This window comes from Lotus japonicus, chromosome 2 (assembly GCF_012489685.1).
Source record: "Lotus japonicus ecotype B-129 chromosome 2, LjGifu_v1.2".
NCBI lineage: Eukaryota > Viridiplantae > Streptophyta > Magnoliopsida > Fabales > Fabaceae > Lotus > Lotus japonicus.
The window spans coordinates 93080828-93100950 of record NC_080042.1 but is presented as its reverse complement, the minus strand read 5'-3'; the positions used below and the strand labels follow the sequence as shown (position 1 = coordinate 93100950).

General features: G+C 35.6%; 3 protein-coding genes across 4 annotated transcripts; all 3 read right to left on the bottom strand.

Annotated features, from left to right (window-relative positions):
- Positions 1–338: 338 nt before the first annotated feature.
- LOC130741182 (uncharacterized) lies at positions 339–4892 on the bottom strand. 2 transcript variants are annotated; one of them, XM_057594000.1, is made up of 3 exons: positions 4703–4892; positions 4345–4417; positions 339–3642 (listed from the first exon to the last, which is right to left on the bottom strand). In XM_057594000.1, exon 3 carries the CDS (start codon positions 3558–3560, stop codon positions 618–620), a length of 2943 nt encoding a protein of 980 aa, XP_057449983.1. In that variant the 5' UTR covers positions 3561–3642; positions 4345–4417; positions 4703–4892; the 3' UTR covers positions 339–617. The 2 variants fall into 2 exon arrangements, with proteins under 2 accessions (XP_057449983.1, XP_057449984.1); XM_057594001.1 differs by lacking the exon at positions 4703–4892 and adding an exon at positions 4512–4667.
- Positions 4893–10627: 5735 nt separating this feature from the next.
- Positions 10628–12482, bottom strand: LOC130741181 (probable aquaporin PIP1-2). The gene is made up of 4 exons (XM_057593999.1): positions 12020–12482; positions 11292–11590; positions 10987–11127; positions 10628–10872 (listed from the first exon to the last, which is right to left on the bottom strand). The coding sequence occupies exons 1-4, from the start codon at positions 12339–12341 to the stop codon at positions 10777–10779; spliced, it is 858 nt and encodes a 285-aa protein (XP_057449982.1). The 5' UTR covers positions 12342–12482; the 3' UTR covers positions 10628–10776.
- Positions 12483–14860: 2378 nt separating this feature from the next.
- Positions 14861–18921, bottom strand: LOC130741180 (uncharacterized). The gene is made up of 8 exons (XM_057593998.1): positions 18452–18921; positions 18312–18374; positions 17046–17804; positions 16791–16925; positions 16190–16273; positions 15664–15723; positions 15489–15575; positions 14861–15379 (listed from the first exon to the last, which is right to left on the bottom strand). Exons 1-8 carry the CDS (start codon positions 18794–18796, stop codon positions 15095–15097), a joined length of 1818 nt encoding a protein of 605 aa, XP_057449981.1. The 5' UTR covers positions 18797–18921; the 3' UTR covers positions 14861–15094.
- Between the last annotated feature and the right edge of the window lie 1202 nt (positions 18922–20123).

The window sequence follows — 20123 nt, the reverse complement described above, 5'->3', positions numbered from 1 at the left end:
TGACATGTGTTATCAAACAAGATAATTCCATCACTGGTTCTAACACCCAATTTAGAGCAAACCAAGTGCAACTGTATGCCAATTATTCACATTTACTCGGAACCAACAAGGTTACAGACCAACAAAGCCTAAACCGTATTTATAAAAAGATTGAAATTTTCTGTTGAAGCCAGTAAAGCATTGTTATACAGAAGTGTTTGAATTAATAGCAATTTAGCAGTTAATGAAATAAGATTTTAAGTCAAATGAATGGGATCAACTGCCTGTAGGGATGTAAAAGATAGCATCCATACTGTCAACTAGAGTTATCAGTGGAATCTCATGGTAAGTTTTTGGCTCTCCGCCATGTCCGATATCCCGCCATAATCCACCATCATTATTTGTCTACAGGGTAAAGAACTAGAACATTTGTGCGCTCATGCTAATATAAAATGACTAAAATCCCAATACCATGGTGGCATAAATGTAATAGATTACCCGAGACGGAAATTTATAAGAATAGAAGCCATCTTGTATTAGACTTTAAAAAATACTGTAAAAAGACCTGTGAAACAGACTGCAAAAGTTTTATTAGAAATCTATTTGTATAATTCTACTTTCCTAACAAGATTCAAAATCTAAGTATGACTTTGGACATTTCCATTAAGCCTGGTGATTTTGCTTAATGTTTCGCGAGCAGATATGGTATCTGGATGATCTTCACCACAAATTGAAGTCCTGATGAAAAGAGCCTTCCTGATCAGATCATCCCCTATGTCAAATTGAGCACCTCTTAGCATTAGCTTGGCCCTAGTCTCAAGAACAGTGGCTCTACACAGAGCTAACTCTTGCCAAAGGCAAGGATTCAACTCGGCATTAGTCTTGATGGACCTCCAGCAAAGTGTTTTGTCGAACCACTTATCAACCGGGGTAACGAATGCTTGATCCGCAGCTTCCAAGGCATTGGTGCACAAGCGTAGAAGCTCAAGCGCAGCCGTGCATCGAGAAAAAGTAATGAATGTGTGAATTGCAAGGGGCAGAACAACTTTCTTGACAAGGTATAAAAGCTCAGACACCTTGAGCTCAACAACAACAGGGTCATGGCCAAATCCACATAACAGAAAACATGCAGCCCAGAAATGCTCCATATTTTCAGATATTGACCCGTGACTGATTATAGCTTGAGTCATTGCTTGTGCAGCTACAGAACCTTCTCTTTTCTGAGCATATAGTTTGATGAGCTCATTGAAATGGATATAGCCTTCCTTCATGCTGCTTCTTGCCATATTAAACCTTAGCAGCAAAGAAGACGCTTCCAATTCTGATTTTTGGATGTATGAAGACGTGAACCCGCATGCTAATAATTGCACTGTTCTTCTCCAGAAATAGGTTTTGTGACATTTTTCTGGTATCTTATGAGCAGCAAGTGATAACAAGGAAACAGGAATTGCACCAGGTGCAAACCATCCACTTGCCAGCACCATTCTGGTGGCCAAGCTCCTCGGGCCATCTGCATGATCAAATATGGAGAAACAAACATCAAAAAGTTGCAGAAGGAAAGTGTTCTTCCTTAACATGTGAGCTTCTTTACCACTCCATGATATGTCCTTCAAAGGCATTCTATTTATGGTATCTAGGAGCCTGGTTGGGGTTATGGGTAATTCAGACAAAATTGAATTGACAATTGCAAGGCCCAAAGTTAATCTTCCAACTTTCTCCTCAATAGTTCTCAAAGCATCAATCTCTGCAACAGGATAGTCCTTGCCACTTCCTACCATCAAAGACATTGCTTCCACTCCAGATAAGTATGAAAGTTTCAAAGGTTCCAAATTCATGACGGAAGGAAGGCGTGTTGATATAATTACATGGGTCTCTCCACCAAACCGAGGGAGAAGATCCATCACAAATTTGCGATCCCACCAATCATTTTCACTTTCCAAGTTATCAATGACCACAAGATATGGAACGTTCCTCATTAGTTCTTTTCGAACTCTGGAAATAGCCGCAGCTTCCTGCTCTTCAAAGCTTCGTATCTTAGTTTTCTCCAAAGTATTCTCAACTCCCACGTCAACTTCTAAAAAGGACCTGATATTAAGATAGTTTTGCCTTATGTATCTTCTCTCCCCTCCTATCCACAAAACCATCTTATATCTCTGATGAAATCTATAAGCAAATTCAAGAATAAGTTCAGTTTTTCCAATTCCTGAATCCCCTGAAACACAAGCAATCCCTTTCCCATACAAAATCTTCATTCCTCTTTTCTTCTTGGTATACTTTCCACGTTTTAGCCTTTTGTGGTAGTGCCTATGAGAAAACTCAATGCCTTGCATTTCAATCTCTTTCTCCAACTCCTTCCACACAACTGATTCTTTTTCCTTCTTGCTGCCATTTCCCATATGTCTTCCTCTCCATCTTTCATCTATCAGAATACCCTTGCCCGAACCAATTATTAAATCCTTTTGTTTGGGCCTGGCCTTAAGTTCAATATAGTCTTGCTCTGCATCTCTTGTGACATCACCAAACAACATAAATTCCAACTGCGAAAGCTCTTTCTTTCTGCCAATAAAATTCTCATTTCTGGTGAAAGGAAACTCCTCTTTTTCTACCTTCTCTCTCCATTTTGTTAAACGCTCCGCAACGCTTCTTTTACCTGACCTCGTTGCTAATAATGTGACAGCCCTCAGTATGCAATCTCTCCAGTTTCCATCCTTTGCTTCCAACTTCCATTCATCAATCCGAGAGAGTCCATGCACTGCATCTTTCCACTCCTGTTCTATCCCTTCATATGAGAGCCAAAGTTCCCCTCCATGTTTTTCCCACACCTCGCCCCTCTTTTCAATTATATCCCTCACAAGACAATCAGCTGGACTCAAATCAAAGTATATAGGGACCAAATTCTTCTTGCTAGAAAAAAACTGCAGCTCCTCAATGGTGTACGGGTTCTTGAAAGACTTCCTTGTAATGATTACTATCCCAAAAGAAGCAGCATCCATGGCTCTCTCCACCATGCCAAGTTTGCGAGACTTCCTACATCGAGCCCTGTCCGATACAAAGCAACTGATTCCTTGAATTTCTAACTCAGCGCGGAGCCAGTTAACAAATCGAAGTAAAGGAGTCTTCCCACCATGGAATCCTATGAAAACATCACAATTCCTCAGTCTATAAGAAGAAAGTGATGTGGAACCTGTGGTTGATGATGTTCTTTGATTTCTTTCTGTTTTCATTTGCTTCTCTTTTTGTCCAGAATAATCATCATAATGTCGGTGGCGGTGACCGGATATGCTGCTGCTAGAGATGTCAATTGAGGAAGATGCAGATGCATTTGCGAAGCTACTTCTAATGTTTACTAGAGACTGCGGTACTGGAATCCCTGAACTGGTGCTTGGGAGAGCCAAATTTGATTGGATTCTATTACTTGAAGCATCAGGTCTGGTTGACTCTAGTAAATGAAGTGCTGGTGATCTTGGAGAAAAGAATGGTGACTGATTTGCTGAAAAAAAAGTTGAAGATGATGAAGACGCATTCCTTTTGGTCATGGCTGTCGAAGACCCAAACATGGAGCTATCTTCTTGAATATCCATGCCTATAGTGATATGATTCCAATTAATGAAGATATCAATTCCCAAGCACGCTCATCATTTACATTTTACAGTAACAGACCCTCTGAAATTGGGATAATGTCCTTGTCAGTCACAAGATGTATTCCAAAAACCAACATGGTAAAAAATGAATGATCTACATTGGTATGTTGATGGTAGTTGAAATAAAAATGAAAAATACTAATAGATAGTAGCATCAACGTCTAATAGTGTGTTTATATTTTCGTTATTTCGACAGAAACTCATGTCTCACAATGGGTGGATGAAAACAGTGCTTTCAGGTGAGTGTAACAGAAATTCAAACACACGGTAAGTTATAGATCTCAAAATTCACACACACCCAACAAAAAGAAATGAACAGAAAAATTATATTCATCAACTCACAAACAGGAAAAATCATTAACAGGCAGCAGTAGAATCAACTTAAATGTAATACTCATTACATTCCAGAAAGTATCTTTTATTGGTCAAAAGCATAAAACTTTACAGAAAGATTTTGATCCTGAACAGGAAATGCATGAGAAAAGGTAGTGTCTGTTTGACTCAAACAATTGATGGGCAATGACATATCATATAGACCCAAAAAAACCAGTTCACTTGATCACACAGAATTCCTGGCCATTTAATTCATGAACCAAATTCAAAATCAAAGAAGAAGGCATTATTATAGAGAACAAACCAGCAACACAATCTCGGATTAAAAAAAATGAGAAAGCCAATTATATAATCATAAAAACTACATTAAGATTCAGATCTGAATACTTACAAGGATGCCAAACTAATACACAGTTTCATAGATTGTGTGTTTTGCCTCCAATCAACCAATCAATCTTGCTTCTCTGAAACGAATGAGGAACACTAAAATTAACAAACTCAAAAATTCACATGCACTGCAACACTAAAATTAACAAACTCATTGCTCAGACAACCAACCTGCGAATTTCATGAGAATCACATCATTACAAGAATAAAGCACATTAAATTAAATCCAATACAACTGATATCAAGTGAATGATCATTCAAAAGTGCAAACTAGTGAGACATTTCCAGCGAAGAGACACACCAATTACAGAGAAAAAGAGAAAAGGATAAAAGTTGTTGAAAATGGAGGCACAAGGTTGTACCTGTTTTTTGAGTTTCAGAGAGATAGGGAAAGAACAAACAAAGTCTTGAGGGTTCAGAAACAATAGCTGTTTTTTGAGAAGCCCGCTCTTTTGTAACAAGTAGCAGTAGCAGCAGTCAGTGAGAGAGAAGAGAAGAGTATATAACAAAAACATGTCCCACTGGCACTCTTTTCCACTCCTTAAACTTAACCCTTTCACACTCTCTCTACCAATCAATCTTCTGTCTGATATTTCAATCACTTTTTTTTTTAATTTTCGAGAAACACTAGCAATACGCTCCGTTTAAAACACACTTCTACACATTCATCATGATTATTTCAATTTTAAGAAAAGTCAACTCATTTTATAAGAATTTGGAGATTAAAAAATAAATCGATCACGATAAGTGTGATGGAATGTATCTTTAAAGAAACTAATATTTTGTGTGTATGCAAGAGTGATAAAATTGGTGTGAAGGCAAGGAAATTGAAATGAATGGGACCAAAAAGAAAGGATCTGACTAGGGTATGGTTGGAAAGGAATGGAAAGGAAGTAGGGTCCAGAGGCATTTATACCACTGTTAAATTTGCAGATTTCCACTATCATTTCTTTTGTATTCACGTTGTTGCCTTTTTTATCCGTGAGTGCTTAAAGTTAAAAGGATGATTTGCTTTGATTAAGATAGACAGTCCCAGCCAGAATTTGATGTTTTGTACTTTGTGGGATGTGTAATTAACGGATGAAGATCCTCTGTTTTTATTTGGTCTCATATTTCTTAAATTACCGATCAAATCTTGTCAGGTCGGTATCAATCAATATGAGAATTATAAGCTTAGATTAGATATATGTAATTTTCAAATAATATTCTCACACACTTTAATTGATGAAACAAAAAATAAGACTAAATAATGGCAAATGATTTCGGTCTGTACTCACTATTTAACAGCAGCTTACGTATGAATTTTGAGTTGTTTTGTAATTATATATAGAATTGACTTTGCTAAAATTATAAAAAAAGTTAAAAATATATCAATTTATGTTTAAATGCATTTATAAGAAAAATTATTTTTATATGGTAATGTGTTGACATCTAATTTTAAAATTTTATAATTGATTATGGCCATATAAAAAATTTCAGATTTATTGTTTTATCCCATAATTTATCTTAAAGTTATTATAAATTGTGAATACCTAAAAAGTTATTTTGGCAATAATAATATTTTTTAGCGCTTATCCAAACATGCCAATTCAAATCTGAGTTATGATATATACACACCTCTCCACTAGGGGTGTTCATAACCGAACCAATCCAAACAAAACCGATAAACCGATCCAAAAAAACCGAAATCCAATCAAACCGAAAACCGAACGGACTGAAAATTGAAAAAACCGAAATTATTTATTGGATTGGATCGGATTTCGGATTTGATTTCCAAAACCGAACCAATCCAATCCAAACCGAACATTCACAAATATGTATACTTTTAGTTATACATATATCATTTCATTTACACTTGCATAGTACATATTTATTGTATATAGGCTTAAAAGCACTTTTGGTCCCCCACGAGTACACTTTGTGCAAGACTGGTCCCCAAACTTTAAAAATAGCATTTTGGGTCCCCCACGTTACCCTCCGTCAACAAAATTAGTCCTTCCGTCAAATTTCTAACGTTTTTATCATATGTGGCACATTTTAATTGACGTGTGTGCTTATTAGGAGAGAGATTATCCTGTGTGGCATATTTTAAAAAAAATGAATTTAATTTTCATCAGTTTCATCTTCTTCTGTACCAAAAAGTTTCATCTTCTTCATGTGCATCATCATCCTCCTTCTCCATCATCATCTTCATTGTTCTTCATCATCATCTCCATCTTTCTTCTTCATCTTCATTAGATCTTGAAATCCCACCGATCTGGTAAGCATCTAAATTCAAATCATATTCTCCAACCCAAAATCCCCAAACCCATGAACTCCATAGTCACCTCTGTCAATTGGCGTATGAAGAAACCGTTTGCAAACTTGTCCTCTAGCTCCATTGATATGATTGGACTTAGTATCATTTGCATTAAAGAAACATTATCATCGTGTCTGGAAACTAGGTTGCTAACATTATTTGAATTAGCAACATCCCTAACCCCAAACTCATAAACACCATAGCCACCTAAATTCAAATCGGCATTAGGGGTTAGGGTTCGATGATTTACCCAAATTTATGGGTGATTTCTTCTCCAAGTTCGATCAAATTTCTGGGTGATTTATGGGTATTTGTTCAATTTTGGGGTTGGGGTTCATCATCATCTTTACATACGTTGCTGTTGGGTTTAATGTTTCCTTTCCGTTGCTGGGTTTAATGTTTCCTTTTTGTTGCTCTGGGAAGAAGCAGCAGTTAGCTCAGAGAGAGAGATTAACTATGTGATTTGGGAGTTTTCTGGGTTTTTGGGGTTTGATTTATAGAGAAAATGATGAATATGGTGAAAGAAGAAGATGAAGATGAGGAATTTCCTGGGTTTCTTCATTTTTTTTTCATTTTTCAATTATTTTTTTGTTAAATTAAATATTTGTCCTTAGAACCGTTAGTTTTTAGACAGAAGGATCAATTTTGTTGACGGAGAGTAACGTGGGGGGCCCAAAGTACTATTTTTAAAGTTTGGGGATCATTCTTGCACAAAGTGTATTCGTGAAGGACCAAAAGTGCTTTTAAGCCTTGTATATATATTGATTATATCACACATGCATCAAAGTTTACTATATACATGCATCAAAGTAAACAATTATAATCATAATTTTAAAATATGTTGACTATGTTATAATTTATGAATGTTATATTAATGTTATAAATTATGTATCATTGTATTTATCATATATTATATATTTTTAAAATTTATACAACACAATTTCAAAGTATAAAAAAGTGAAATAAAAACCGAACAATCCAATCCAATCCAAACCGCTATAGATTGTATCGGATTGGTTCGGATTTGAATTTAGTAAAAAATCCATTGGATGACAAAATCATAAAATCGATGAGATCGGATCGGATGATTTTTCTCCTCAAAACCGATCCAATCCAATCCGCGAACACCCCTACTCTCCACCACTTTTCCACCATAATTTCTATCTATTTCTTTCTCATTTATCAATCAAATCAATTATCACATCTATATTTTCTCTCTCCTTTCTTCCTATTTCTCTCATCTTCTACCTCCCCACACCTCAAAGATGAGGTGTGAAGATATAATTATTCTTCAAAGGAAAATGCTGTGGGGCACGACCTTGGGGCTCGTGCACCACGCACGAAGCATTTTCTGGCGGTTAGAAACCGCCAGAAACAGTAGCTTTTCTTTTTATTTTGACAGTTGTAATTTTGTGGCGGTTTTGAACCGCCAGAAATAGTAGGTTTGCTTTTTTTTTTTGCAGTTGTAATTTTGTGGCGGTTTAAAACCGCCACAAAATTACTCTCGTACATTCTTCGTACGTGCCCTCTCGTACTATATAGCATTGCTCTTCTTCAAATCCTTTTACTGCACTGTTCATCAATTCTTTTCAATAGTAAACAAATTTATGAGCGACTTTATCAATATAATAAATTATTATCTAGATCCCCCTAATTTGAAGAAAAAAATATTTGTTTAGGGTTTAAAAGGATATATAGTTGCTGATAGTAAAACTCTTACCTTAATCTGAATATTATAAATTAATTTTCATTTATTTGAAATAAAACCTTGCTTTATAAACCTGTATTCTTAATTGATTTTGTATGGATTATTTATAAAAAGGAAAAAATATGAATTCTACACACTCGATTTGTTTCAACTTTTCAAGTATATTGTCTGTTTCTTATGAAATAAATAAATACCATACATAATCTTGGACATAACACTGAGACTTTGGTTGACTTAAATCTGACTTAAATCAAGTGGTTGATATAGTGACATTAGTGTGAAGGGATCGTTTGAGTGGCTGGGAGCACATGCTCCCATGTGAGACCACCAATCCAGAGACTTTGATTAAGACACATCCTGCTACTATGATAATTGATAAGGTATAAAACAACAAAATAACTTATTTTGGATTTGAACTGAATCAAACAACTGAAAATCATGTCTCTTGCGTTCTACCAGGAAAAAAATTAAAGGAGGGAGAAATTAATTAAAGAGTAAAAAACGGAGTTAAGAGAAAATATAAATTAGCTAGAAAGGTTTCTCAGTGAAATATTCACCCTGTATTCAATATGAATATATATCAACTTTTTCAAATTTATGTTCGAACAATTATAATTATGAGCATCAAATACTTATTTAAATGGATATTCAAGTAGAAATTATCTAACCAGCTTTTTATTTAAAAGCGGGACCTCTCGGATAAGGTGGTCACCATCATAAGTTGAATCAATCAACTCAAAACTATATGACTTAAGTTGTTAATTAATATAAGGTCCCACGATTACTACTTGTTTTGTTGTTTGTTGTAGGTTCATGTTGGGTGGGTGGCATAACAAAAGCCGTACGTGGGTAGGAACCCACTTGGAAAGTGTTTAGTTACACTAGGCATGTTGAGGTAACTTTGTGAATAGATTGAATTACACTAGAGAGAACATTTTATCTGGTAAATAATAAAATTAGAGAAGAGAGAAGATGAGTAGAGATTAATATGTTAGAAATAAAGTAGATTTATAGATTTTTTGTATAATAGAAAGAGAAGAGATAAAGAAGACAAAGAGTGATGTAAATAATATAAAATGAAAAGAATGATTATTTATGAAAAATACATTTTTACTAAATAAATAAAAAAAACTTTAATTTAAATTCTACTATATTTCTCTATTCATCTTATAAACCAAATAGAGCATTAAATTGATTTTGGGTTGTGTGGCCTGGATGAGCTTAAAATATATAACTATATATAGCTACAAAAAGTCCTCGAGGGTTCGAACTCTGAGCATGAACTAATTTCCTAATATTACTAACAACTAACATTTACTTATAAAAAAATTGAAAAACTTTTTTTTTTTGGGTCTAATAAAAATAACATTTCTTTTAAAACTCAATTTTTTATATTTTTTTGTCGAACTTTAAAACTCAATTTTGTTATGCTAAAGATGAATACATTCAAAAGGTCGAAGCCCAAAAGGCAAAAGTGTTTGTTTGTAAGGCTTTGGGCCTTGAAATGGTTTGTTTGATGTATCAACCTTTCTTGGGCTTTGGTCTTTGGCCCGCTTATGAACGAACAATATTCCATTCACAAAAAAGAAGATAAATTTTAAGGAAAAAAAACCCTTCCCTCCGTTCTCTTTCCAACCAAACATGCAAACACTATGTTAAATCCAGCTCTGAGGAAAATCCCAGTGTTGAAATCAATAGTTCTTTGCAACGGTGATGTGCAAGTTCCTGAGTTTAATTTCAATTTACTATCTTTATAGCATTGCCATTTTACTTCATTATTGATATAATAGTTCTAACTTCTTTTTTTTTTTTTTTCTCATTTCCAATATTCAAGTGTACATTTGTGGCATAAAATGTTGGCCACCTTTGTGATTCTGTTCTTACCCTTTAGTTTTCCTTCTTGTTACCCTTCTTCATGTGATGTGTACCCCTTTGTTCATGTGATGTGTGCCACCTTTTGATTTTATGTTCCTTTTGATCTAATTCATTGCGACATTCGGGGTCCAAATGCACCATGGGACTCATGATGGCAAGCTGTATTTTCAAACCATTGCCAATACACGAATTACTTAAAATTAATTTGCTTAATTAAAATTAGTTTGAGGCTACTCTCTTGTGAGATTTTTTAAGTTGGTGAGTGCACACAATTTGGTACCACCATAAAATTTTCTTAGATCAATGCCGAGGAACTCTCACTCACTTAGTTCCTTCACGCACCAATTTTGATGTGTTAAGAGGATAACAAGAAGTGCAAGATATACTACAAGGCAAAAAACAGCATGAAAGAATAATCTTCAGTTTTCAGTTTAGGTCACAACCAACAAGCAAATAACTATAGGTCATAATTTACACACAAATGATGGATTAAAAACAAATAGATGTTCAACACAAACAGAATGATTCAAAACAAATACATATGGATACTTCATTTAACCCCTTGTCTTGAAAGGAATTGCTCGGATTACTATCTGGTGATACACAGCAGCAAGAGCAGCTCCAATGAAAGGTCCAACCCAGAAAATCCACTGCAAGCCATAAAATTAAACTATTAATTTCAAACTGGACAGTAAAGAATTTCCAATTTCAAGCCACATAATCAGAAAAAGAAAAAAAAAAAAAGTGAAAGGACATCATCATACATGGTCATCCCAAGCATGGTCTCTGTTGTATATAATGGCAGCACCAAGACTCCTAGCTGGGTTAATGCCAGTTCCTGTGATGGGAATGGTAGCCAAGTGGACCAAGAACACAGCAAATCCAATGGGAAGGGGGGCCAAAAGCTGCAATTTTATCATACAAACACCACATTATTGCATACTCCATTAAAAGCATATGTGCTAAAGAAAATTTTCAAGTTCTGTTCATTGTACCAAAAACCTAACTAGTCCATTTTCATCAAAATTGAACACTCAGAAAGCACAAATTTGAAACAAAGAATACGAACCGGAACATGAGAGTCTCTGGCATTTCTCTTGGCATCAGTGGCAGAGAAGACAGTGTAGACAAGAACAAAGGTACCGACAATCTCAGCTCCAAGGCCATCACCCTTGGTATATCCAGGATTCACAACATTTGCTCCACCTTTGAACATCTCAAAGCGAGCATTGCCCTCAAAACCCTTCACCACACCAGCACCGCAGATAGCTCCAAGGCACTGCATCACAATGTAGAACAGCGCTCGGGTGAGCGACAGCTTCCTCGCCAAAAACAGACCGAACGTCACAGCCGGATTAATGTGCCCACCTGTTGTCACCAACCAACAACAACATCAGGATTAATTCAAAGAAATAAAAGAGTAACTTAAAAAAAAGTTCCTAACTGGGAATTGCACCCTAACTAAGTAACTAGTTTGTTCTATGATATTTCTGTCACCAACCAACAAGATCTGAGTTAATTCAAAGAAATAAAAGGGTAACTTAAAAAAATAGTTCCTAACTGGGAATTGCACAACCCTAACTAGTTTGCTATATGATATATTGATATTTCTGTCACCAACCAACAAGATCTGAGTTAATTCAAAGAAATAAAAGAGTAACTTAAAACAATAGTTCAACCCTAACTTATTTGCTACATGATAATATGATATTTCTAGTCAATTTGGGACTTGAAATTTCAACTTAAAATATAAGAAAAACAAACAGATAAAAATTGAAGAGAGAAACAGTAAAATACCTGATATTCCAGCTGTGCAGTAGACAAGGGCAAAGATCATGCCACCAAAAGCCCAAGCAATACCTTGGATGCCAACAGAGGAACACTTGTTGGGTGACCTATTGACACCCATGACAGTTAAGACAGTGATGTAGAGGAACAAGAAGGTGGCTACAAACTCAGCAATTCCAGCTCTGTAAAATGACCATGACTTCAGCTCCCCTGGCTCAAACAAGGGTGCTGGAGGTGGCTCCTTGTAGTCCTTGTCACCCTGAGCTTCTGTGCCCAATGCATGCCTCTCTGAGAATTTGTTTGCTCCAACTTTCACATCTTCAGAAGCCATTGTTTCTTACTCACTTACTCACTCACTCAGTTTCCTCCTTTTTCTTTAGGTTTCCAGCTGCTTCTAAACTGGTCTTGAGTCTCTTCCTCCAAGGTTAGCCATTATATAGTGGAAATTTGGTAAAAGGCTAACGTCCATTATTCATTGCTTTGCTGGCTAATAATAGTATTAGCTTTTCTTTTTTCTTTCCCAACTTTTTTAGAAGCTATTGAAGGATTAACTAATAATTTTCATAAACATTTTACTAGTAAACAAAATAAAATTCATAATATATTTGTCTTGTTTAATACTTGAAACATGTTAAACAATTTATTTCTTTACATTTTTTCATTTCTTTCTTATTACAATTTTATTTATTTTATTTCTCACCTTTTCATTTTTTTTTTATTTTGCTCCCTCTTCTTCTCTTTTTTTCTTAGTTTAATTTTGTTGTAGTGCTACAACTTTTTCACTTTAGGCAGGGCCCCTTAAATGTGAAAATCAAGACATTGGAGGATTAAAATTGTTAAACAATATTATATTTATAGATAACTTGTTAAAATTCTGGAAAGGTCGAAGGGATGATGACAGGTTCTGGTTGGTATCCTATCTGTTGATTCTACCTTATCCGCCAAAGACAGAGTGTTAATATGATTTTGTTTTGGACTTTAGCCATAGCCATTAGGAGCCCAAACCCTGTGATTCCTTTTCTTAAAAAAAGAGTTACTCAATCATTCTGTCTTCGGAAAAGTTTATTTATAATAGTAGTAGTATGATTTTAACATAAATTTTGAGATATTTTATTAATATTTCAATTACTTGTATTTAAAAACGGTTTGCTCACAAGAGTAAAGTGAGGGAAAAGCAATAAAATAGAGAGAGGGTTGAATTTTAACGGTACGAAAGGCAGAGCCGCAAGTTTAGGTGAAAGAAATCGTATGGCCAAGAGGAATTGGCCATTTAGTGACCGTTGGAAAAGTGACACACAGCCTCTACCAAGCTGGGCGTGTAGGTAACTGGCTTTTTGGCCACTATGGTAATGCATTATATAGCTTGGAGGAGCAAGATTTTGATACATTAACTTTAATGTAGATCAACATTGAATTTAAAGAAAATTCAAAATAAAACACATGCATGTTTGGTTTGATATTAGAGTCGATGCTAACATGATTTCACGTAGTACAATGCACCAACGGAGAAGTTAGAATTTTTCATTTTGAGTTTAACCTGAATGGTAAAAACATAATTTTGAGATGTTGGCTAGTCCTGCTTTTCCAATCCACATTAAACTAACAAACTTAATGTGACAAATTTCAATTTCTTCATTAATGCATTGAGATATGTGAAATCACATTTGTGAATTTAACGCCTAACCAAATATTGAAAGCAGCTGGGGAAAAAAAAGTGCTAAGAATTCCACTCGACTTCAATCTAACAAATTATTGCTTTGACTTTTAATGATTTGGAATTTATGCAACTAGAAGAAGAAAACATATTCAACTCTAACCCAAACATACACTTATACACTTAGTAGTTAAAAATGGGAAATCAAATTTCAACTGTTTTCTCTCATTGATCACAAACTATTTTGCTTTGTTTGCTTTACCACTCTATTTGTTTAGGTTGAAAATAGTTGAAAGAAAAGAGAGGGGAAGGATTTGAAAATAGAATTGATGTAGGGAAAAGTCTCTTTCAAGATCAAGATGGACCTGAAAAAATTCTCCCCTGTAACGGGATAGAAAATGCAAATGGGGTAGTAGTTTGAACAATTTACCAAAAATACCCCTCATCTTTTATTATATAATAATAATAATAACTAAAAAAAATAATGAAGTATTATGGTTAGTATTCCTAAGTTGAATTGAAAATTTGTTTATCTTGCTCTCATTTAAATTGCTTTCAAAATGCACTGTTCTAAGATATGATCCATGAATATTGGATTCAGATACATGTATTTGCTAAAATTGGAGTATTAAAGTTTCTACCATTATATGATGGATATAGGTGCATATATTTTTTGGTTTGACCGACACAACCATTTACCATTGAGGTAATTTTGTTCGAACGAATAGTGAACATTCATATTTTATGAGACTAGCTCTGTCATGATAAATTTTTCATGCACAATATTCAACTAGTGACCACGTAAAAGTAAAATTAAACATGTACTAGTTGAACCAAAGAATCGTTGGTAAATAGCTAGAACTGAATACGTGGAGAAATTAAACAAGGAGTAGAAGACATGAAGTTTTTTTTTTCTCCTCCTCATAATTTTCTAGGCATCATCATGTCAGTCAAACACTACTCCCAGTGCAAACGTGATAGTTGCTAACTTGCTATAACCCTCATTCCCATCGTTGAATTGTAGATGCATCAAAATTCTTTGAGTAGCACCATCAGTTTCTTCAATTAGCTTAATGTTACCTTCTTGGCATTTTAAGGTCAACTCGAAGTGAATGAACACAAAAGTTGTCTATTTTGACAACTCCACAGCGATAAATGACTTGAAGCTAAAAAGATACAAAACAAAAGGAACGAAGTTTTACTACTAATTGGAATTTTTTATTTGTATAATAACGATATAAAAAGTTTATATCTAGAGTCAAAGTAAGCTAATAAATTTACTGCAGCGATGTAACTAAAACTACCCTTATGATGTTTTGAGGTAACATCAAAACCAAACCGCTTGTTATGTGCACTCTAATCAAGCAGGAAGAGAACTATACATAACAATCTTCTGGAACAAAAATCTCATTTTAAAACACTGGACAGAACTAGTCTGCATGTGTAGCCTCAACATTCTCATCTTTCTTGGGCATGCCAATTGGTTTCTGGGTGTCATTAACGGCGATACCCAATTCATTTGTTTTCCCAGATATATCATTGGCTGAGTTTTCAGATTCGCGGGGGCTCAGCAGCTTCTTCTGAATAACTTCAAATTTTGCAGTGGCCCATGGCGCTGTGCCTATGCTTTTCTTTGAATCTGATCCATCTATGGTTAGCGAAGATACCTCATCCCGGGAGGCATACCAGGAATTACCACAGGAAACACATTCCAGCTGAAAAAAAAAGCAGAGCACCAAACAATCAAACCAAGTCATAAAAGTAGAGTACACATTTAAGGTACTTTTGGAATTCTGAACTTGGGTAAAATAGAAAAATGCAAACCTGATAACGGTCATTATGTCCAGCATGGATAATGTCCCTCAATCCCACCTTAAACTCCATACATCTTGAGCAGCGGGCATCTGTCATCTGTTTCATGGGTGGGAAAGCTGAAGTCAGTAGATATCATTCTTCACACAACATAAGAGATAATGGAATTTGAGAGGGGAAAACTTACTTGCATGTGCTCTGACTCATCCGGCTCCTTCTTGGTTTTTTCCTCCGCAGTCAAACCCTCCTGAAGTTCATTTATTTAGCAGATGTCCAGAAGAAACCACACAACCAACAAGCAGTTTAAATATTTCAGAAACAGCTTATAAAACTGATGATAGAAATGCTCCAACTTTTAACCTAATTAATTCTCAAATAAAAAGAGAGCCTTCGACAATTAAATCTTTCAGCTTGTAAGTTTTGAGAAACAAAGACTACCACATAACCTCAATAAAATCCAAGTGAGAAGTGTATCCAGATCTTTTATTAGGGTAAAGTGATAAGTCAAAGGGGCAGAATATGCTAGAGACTAAAGTAGAAGGCTGAATAATAATACATGAATGAAAAGAATGAGGCCACATTGCCACTAGCTTAAACCAGAAAATAGCAGTAGAAAATCTACGAAACAAGTTCAACCATTTCATCATAAGCTGACAGCTCAAAAGTTCCATTGAGTTTTTGGTTAAAAAAAGAAATCCAGATAGAAAGCATACCTTTAATTCACTGTATGTCATATTTAGTATTTTGGAAGGTTCCAGCTCTCCATTTAATAGACGACGAGCTAGGAATGCATTGTTCTGCCAAGAACACAATAAAAAGATAGAATAATATAATCAATTCATCATTGTCACAGCAGAAAATCATATCTAAATTTTCAAGCTAAGAACAATATAGTTATCACCATGATGCTGCTATATTGATTTCTCGCGCCAAAATCACCCAAGAGGATTGGTTGTGCTGAAGTGAAGATATAGATAAAAGATTGAGGAAATTTACAGCAAGACAGTTTTTCCCTCTCATTCCATGATAGGCATTACACTTAAACTGAACATACATGTTGTGTGTTTTGTGCACATATAAATTACGTAGTATGCAACAGCATGGTCTTCCAACATTCTGATTTATCTTCTATCCATTATGAATAGAGACAATACTTTTGTTTCAGACTTTTAACCTTCTAGACATAGCTTTAATTAGAAAATATGAACAAAAATCACAAGTTCAAAAGTCCGGCTTCTAGACGTAGAAGCAATATGCAGTATTTTTTTTACGAAATACAATAATTAGGTACAATGTAGAAGGCCAGCATCTTACCTTGAGATTAAAAGTTAATTGCCGTAACTTTTGGTTATACTTCTGAAAATCTGATGAGAAAGCATCATGTGAAGCTTTTTCAAGAGCAACTATGGCTGAAACAGCAGCATCTGGCCATTTAAAAGGCTTGGAACTCTGCAGAGAAAAAAATAACATAAAGACAGAATTTATATACCCTTTAAGGAAATAGGAAACAGAAAGAACAAGATGAGAAAAAAATGGTTGATAACGCCTATTAATGCAGAATTTTCATACCTTTTGACCCTTGTCTTGACAGTCATTTGCTATTTCTGAACTTGTATTACTGTTTTGATGCTTGATTTCATCACAATTGACATTTGATCCTTTGTTGTCCCTTTCTGTACTATCATCAGAACTACACATGTACTGAAGGTGTTGAAGAGATCTCTCCAACCATTTGTCACGCTGAACATCTCCAGTTAGAGCATTGAAACTCACTAATATGCGATAATGCTCTGAGGCATTATTTATACAACTCCCTGGTGTTTCAGGCTTTGGATGCTGGTCACTCTTAGGAACTCCTTCCTCCTCCTTTGAAACATCAGGTGGTGAAACACTCTTTCTCCTTAAACTTCTTTTATTTTTCACCAGGTCTTCTTGATCATCAGGGGCATCTTCAGGCTCAACGTCGAGTGGTTCACCGATACGTTCCACAGTTTTCTTAACAAGCTCATCAATCTCTTGCTGTTTAATATCCTCATAGTCCTTATCAGTCAGCATCCAGAGTTTTCTTTCCACAGTGTCGTACACCTTCTGTACAACAAATCCGGGATGTTCCTTCCTTTTTGGAAGCTGTTTGTGTAAGGGAATAAAATGTACCACACACTTATGCATAACAGACTCTGCAGGGATGTCATCCGTGTGGAAGCTATAAAACAACTCCCTCGTATCACGTGATATCCAGCTTCCACCACCCTTTTTCTCAGCTTCTTCAGGACGATAAAACCACTGCCCCGTCACCATGATGTTGCCATTATAAGGCTGAGTTATATCCTGAAACGCCGAACAACAACATCAGAGTATGGATACTGAAACTTGAAAGGAGGTAATTATGTAGTAAACAATAAAGAAAATGAGTAAGTGTGCGTGTGTATTTCAGTTGAACTCGACGTGGAACCTAGTTGAATCCAACATGTCAAAATACTGCTTCTCCGTTGGTGCATTGAGATATGTGAAATCACGTTGGCTAACGTCAAACTAAACATGCACTACATAACCAAACTAAACCATGAACCTAGGCCTAGGCTAGCATGACAATGAAGAGGATAAAAAAGTAAAAGGGGGCAAAAGACCCTTCATAAATTCAGTGTTATGAAATTACATGAATGCAGTAGCACAATCACAAACATAACAATAACATGATTATGATTGTATACTATAAGCTACCTCCACCAAACACTGATCAAATTTATAATCACAATCAATCAGGTATTTACTTTTTCTCACAGATCAGATAACAATCCAAAACTATAGCGAAGTGAAATCAAATTGAGAATTTACCTTAATAATAGCGACGTAGGGTTTCTGTTCTTTATCCTCAGGCACAAGAAGAACAGGATCCTCCTGCAGAAAATTCGAATTGAATCATAAAATTGAAATGAAATTCGGAAGAAATTGGAAAGAAAATGGGGATTTATTACAAGAGTGTATTGACTTCCATCGAACTCGAAGGAATTGAAATGCTTCTTCCTGCCCCTTCCTTTCCCTGAAAACCTAACCGGATCACCAATGGGCTTAGCGTCCTCCGGAGGCTGCGGCGATTCCGGTTCCTCTTGTTCTTCTTCTTCTTCCTCTTCCTTCTTCTTCCTGGACTTTTTCTTCTTCTTCTTCTCCTCTTCCTCCTCGTAATCCTCTCCATCTTTGTCTTCGTTGTCTTCCTCCAGAAGCTTCATCCTCTTCCTTTTGCGCGGCTTCAATTGCTGAGGTGGCGTTTCTTCCTCTTCATCGTCGCTGGTGGCGACCTGAGTGAACCGTCGATTCACCATTTTCTCCTTCCCCGATCAACGCGCAACGACGGAAGCGAAACGACAGCGCTTTGAATTATTCAATCAGAATTGCTCTCTCTCTCTCTCACACAGATTGCCGATGAGTAGCATCTTCTTCTCGTTGTCTCCCGCAATTTATATACCGCTGGAGTCACGCATATCTCACAGACAGTACCCAAAGGGTAAATTAGTAACTGTACCTGCCGTTAGGTGGGTGGGATTCATAATGTACTACTAGGATTCATTAAGATTTCATTTCCTCTCAGCTCTAATTAACTTATTACACGAGGTACTTTAAAATCATGTAAACCATAGGGTAAGTCGTGAGAAAACCCTAAGTTTTTTTAAAAAAATATATATATACACACCATCCGTCACTATTATAAGGAAAAAAAAAAAACATTTCATTGAATAAATGATGTATCTAGTCATTATTATAGACTACATACATCATTTATTGAATGAATTTAAAAAACTTGTTTTTTTTTTATAATAGTAACCGGAGGGTGTACATATTAATATGAAGTTGAGAAACATCTCCTCCTCTCAACAAAAAAAACTGGCAAAAATCCAACCACTACAGCGTTTAGAAAGAACCCCACAAGCACACAAACATGCTCTACTGCCCAACAAACAACCTCCGTGTACGCCACCTTGGGTAGATCTTCATTTGCAATCGAACAACCCTATGATTACCAAGCTCTTAAGATATGTTGACCATGAACTCTAGAGACTTTATTCAACCAAGCTCTAATATTGGAGACAATGGATACCTATGGATGTCATTGGTCACAAAGTTATGTAACAATTATTGATTATGAACTATATTAACCTCACTCTCTTTCTGAGGCTCTGGGTGAGCCATTTGTTAATTGCATGTTTGAAAGTTCTTAAACAAATATTCTAAGACTGATATTGTTTAGAGGAGTTGAGTAATTTCAGGAATGAAAATTTGATTCCAAGAAAAGTTAATTTTTTTTTTTGAAAGGAGAATATATATATAATAATAATGAGGAAACTGATAAGATATACACCCAAACAACCTCAACACGATATCAAAAACCCACATGGTCAAGGCTGACCACCCCAAAAAGATCAAAAAACAATCCCAAAACAGCGGCAAATAAGAACAATAGCCTCAAAAACAAGAAGCCGCAAATGCAACAACCTCAAATACCAAAAGCCCTTTGCAATACCCAAAACTCTCAGAGGACTTGGAAAAACTTTTACAGCCCATAACTCGCCAACATCCCAGACCTCACCCTCAACGGCACTGAGAAGCTTTGCGCACCTTGATCTCATTGATCTCATTGGCAATTTGAAAGAG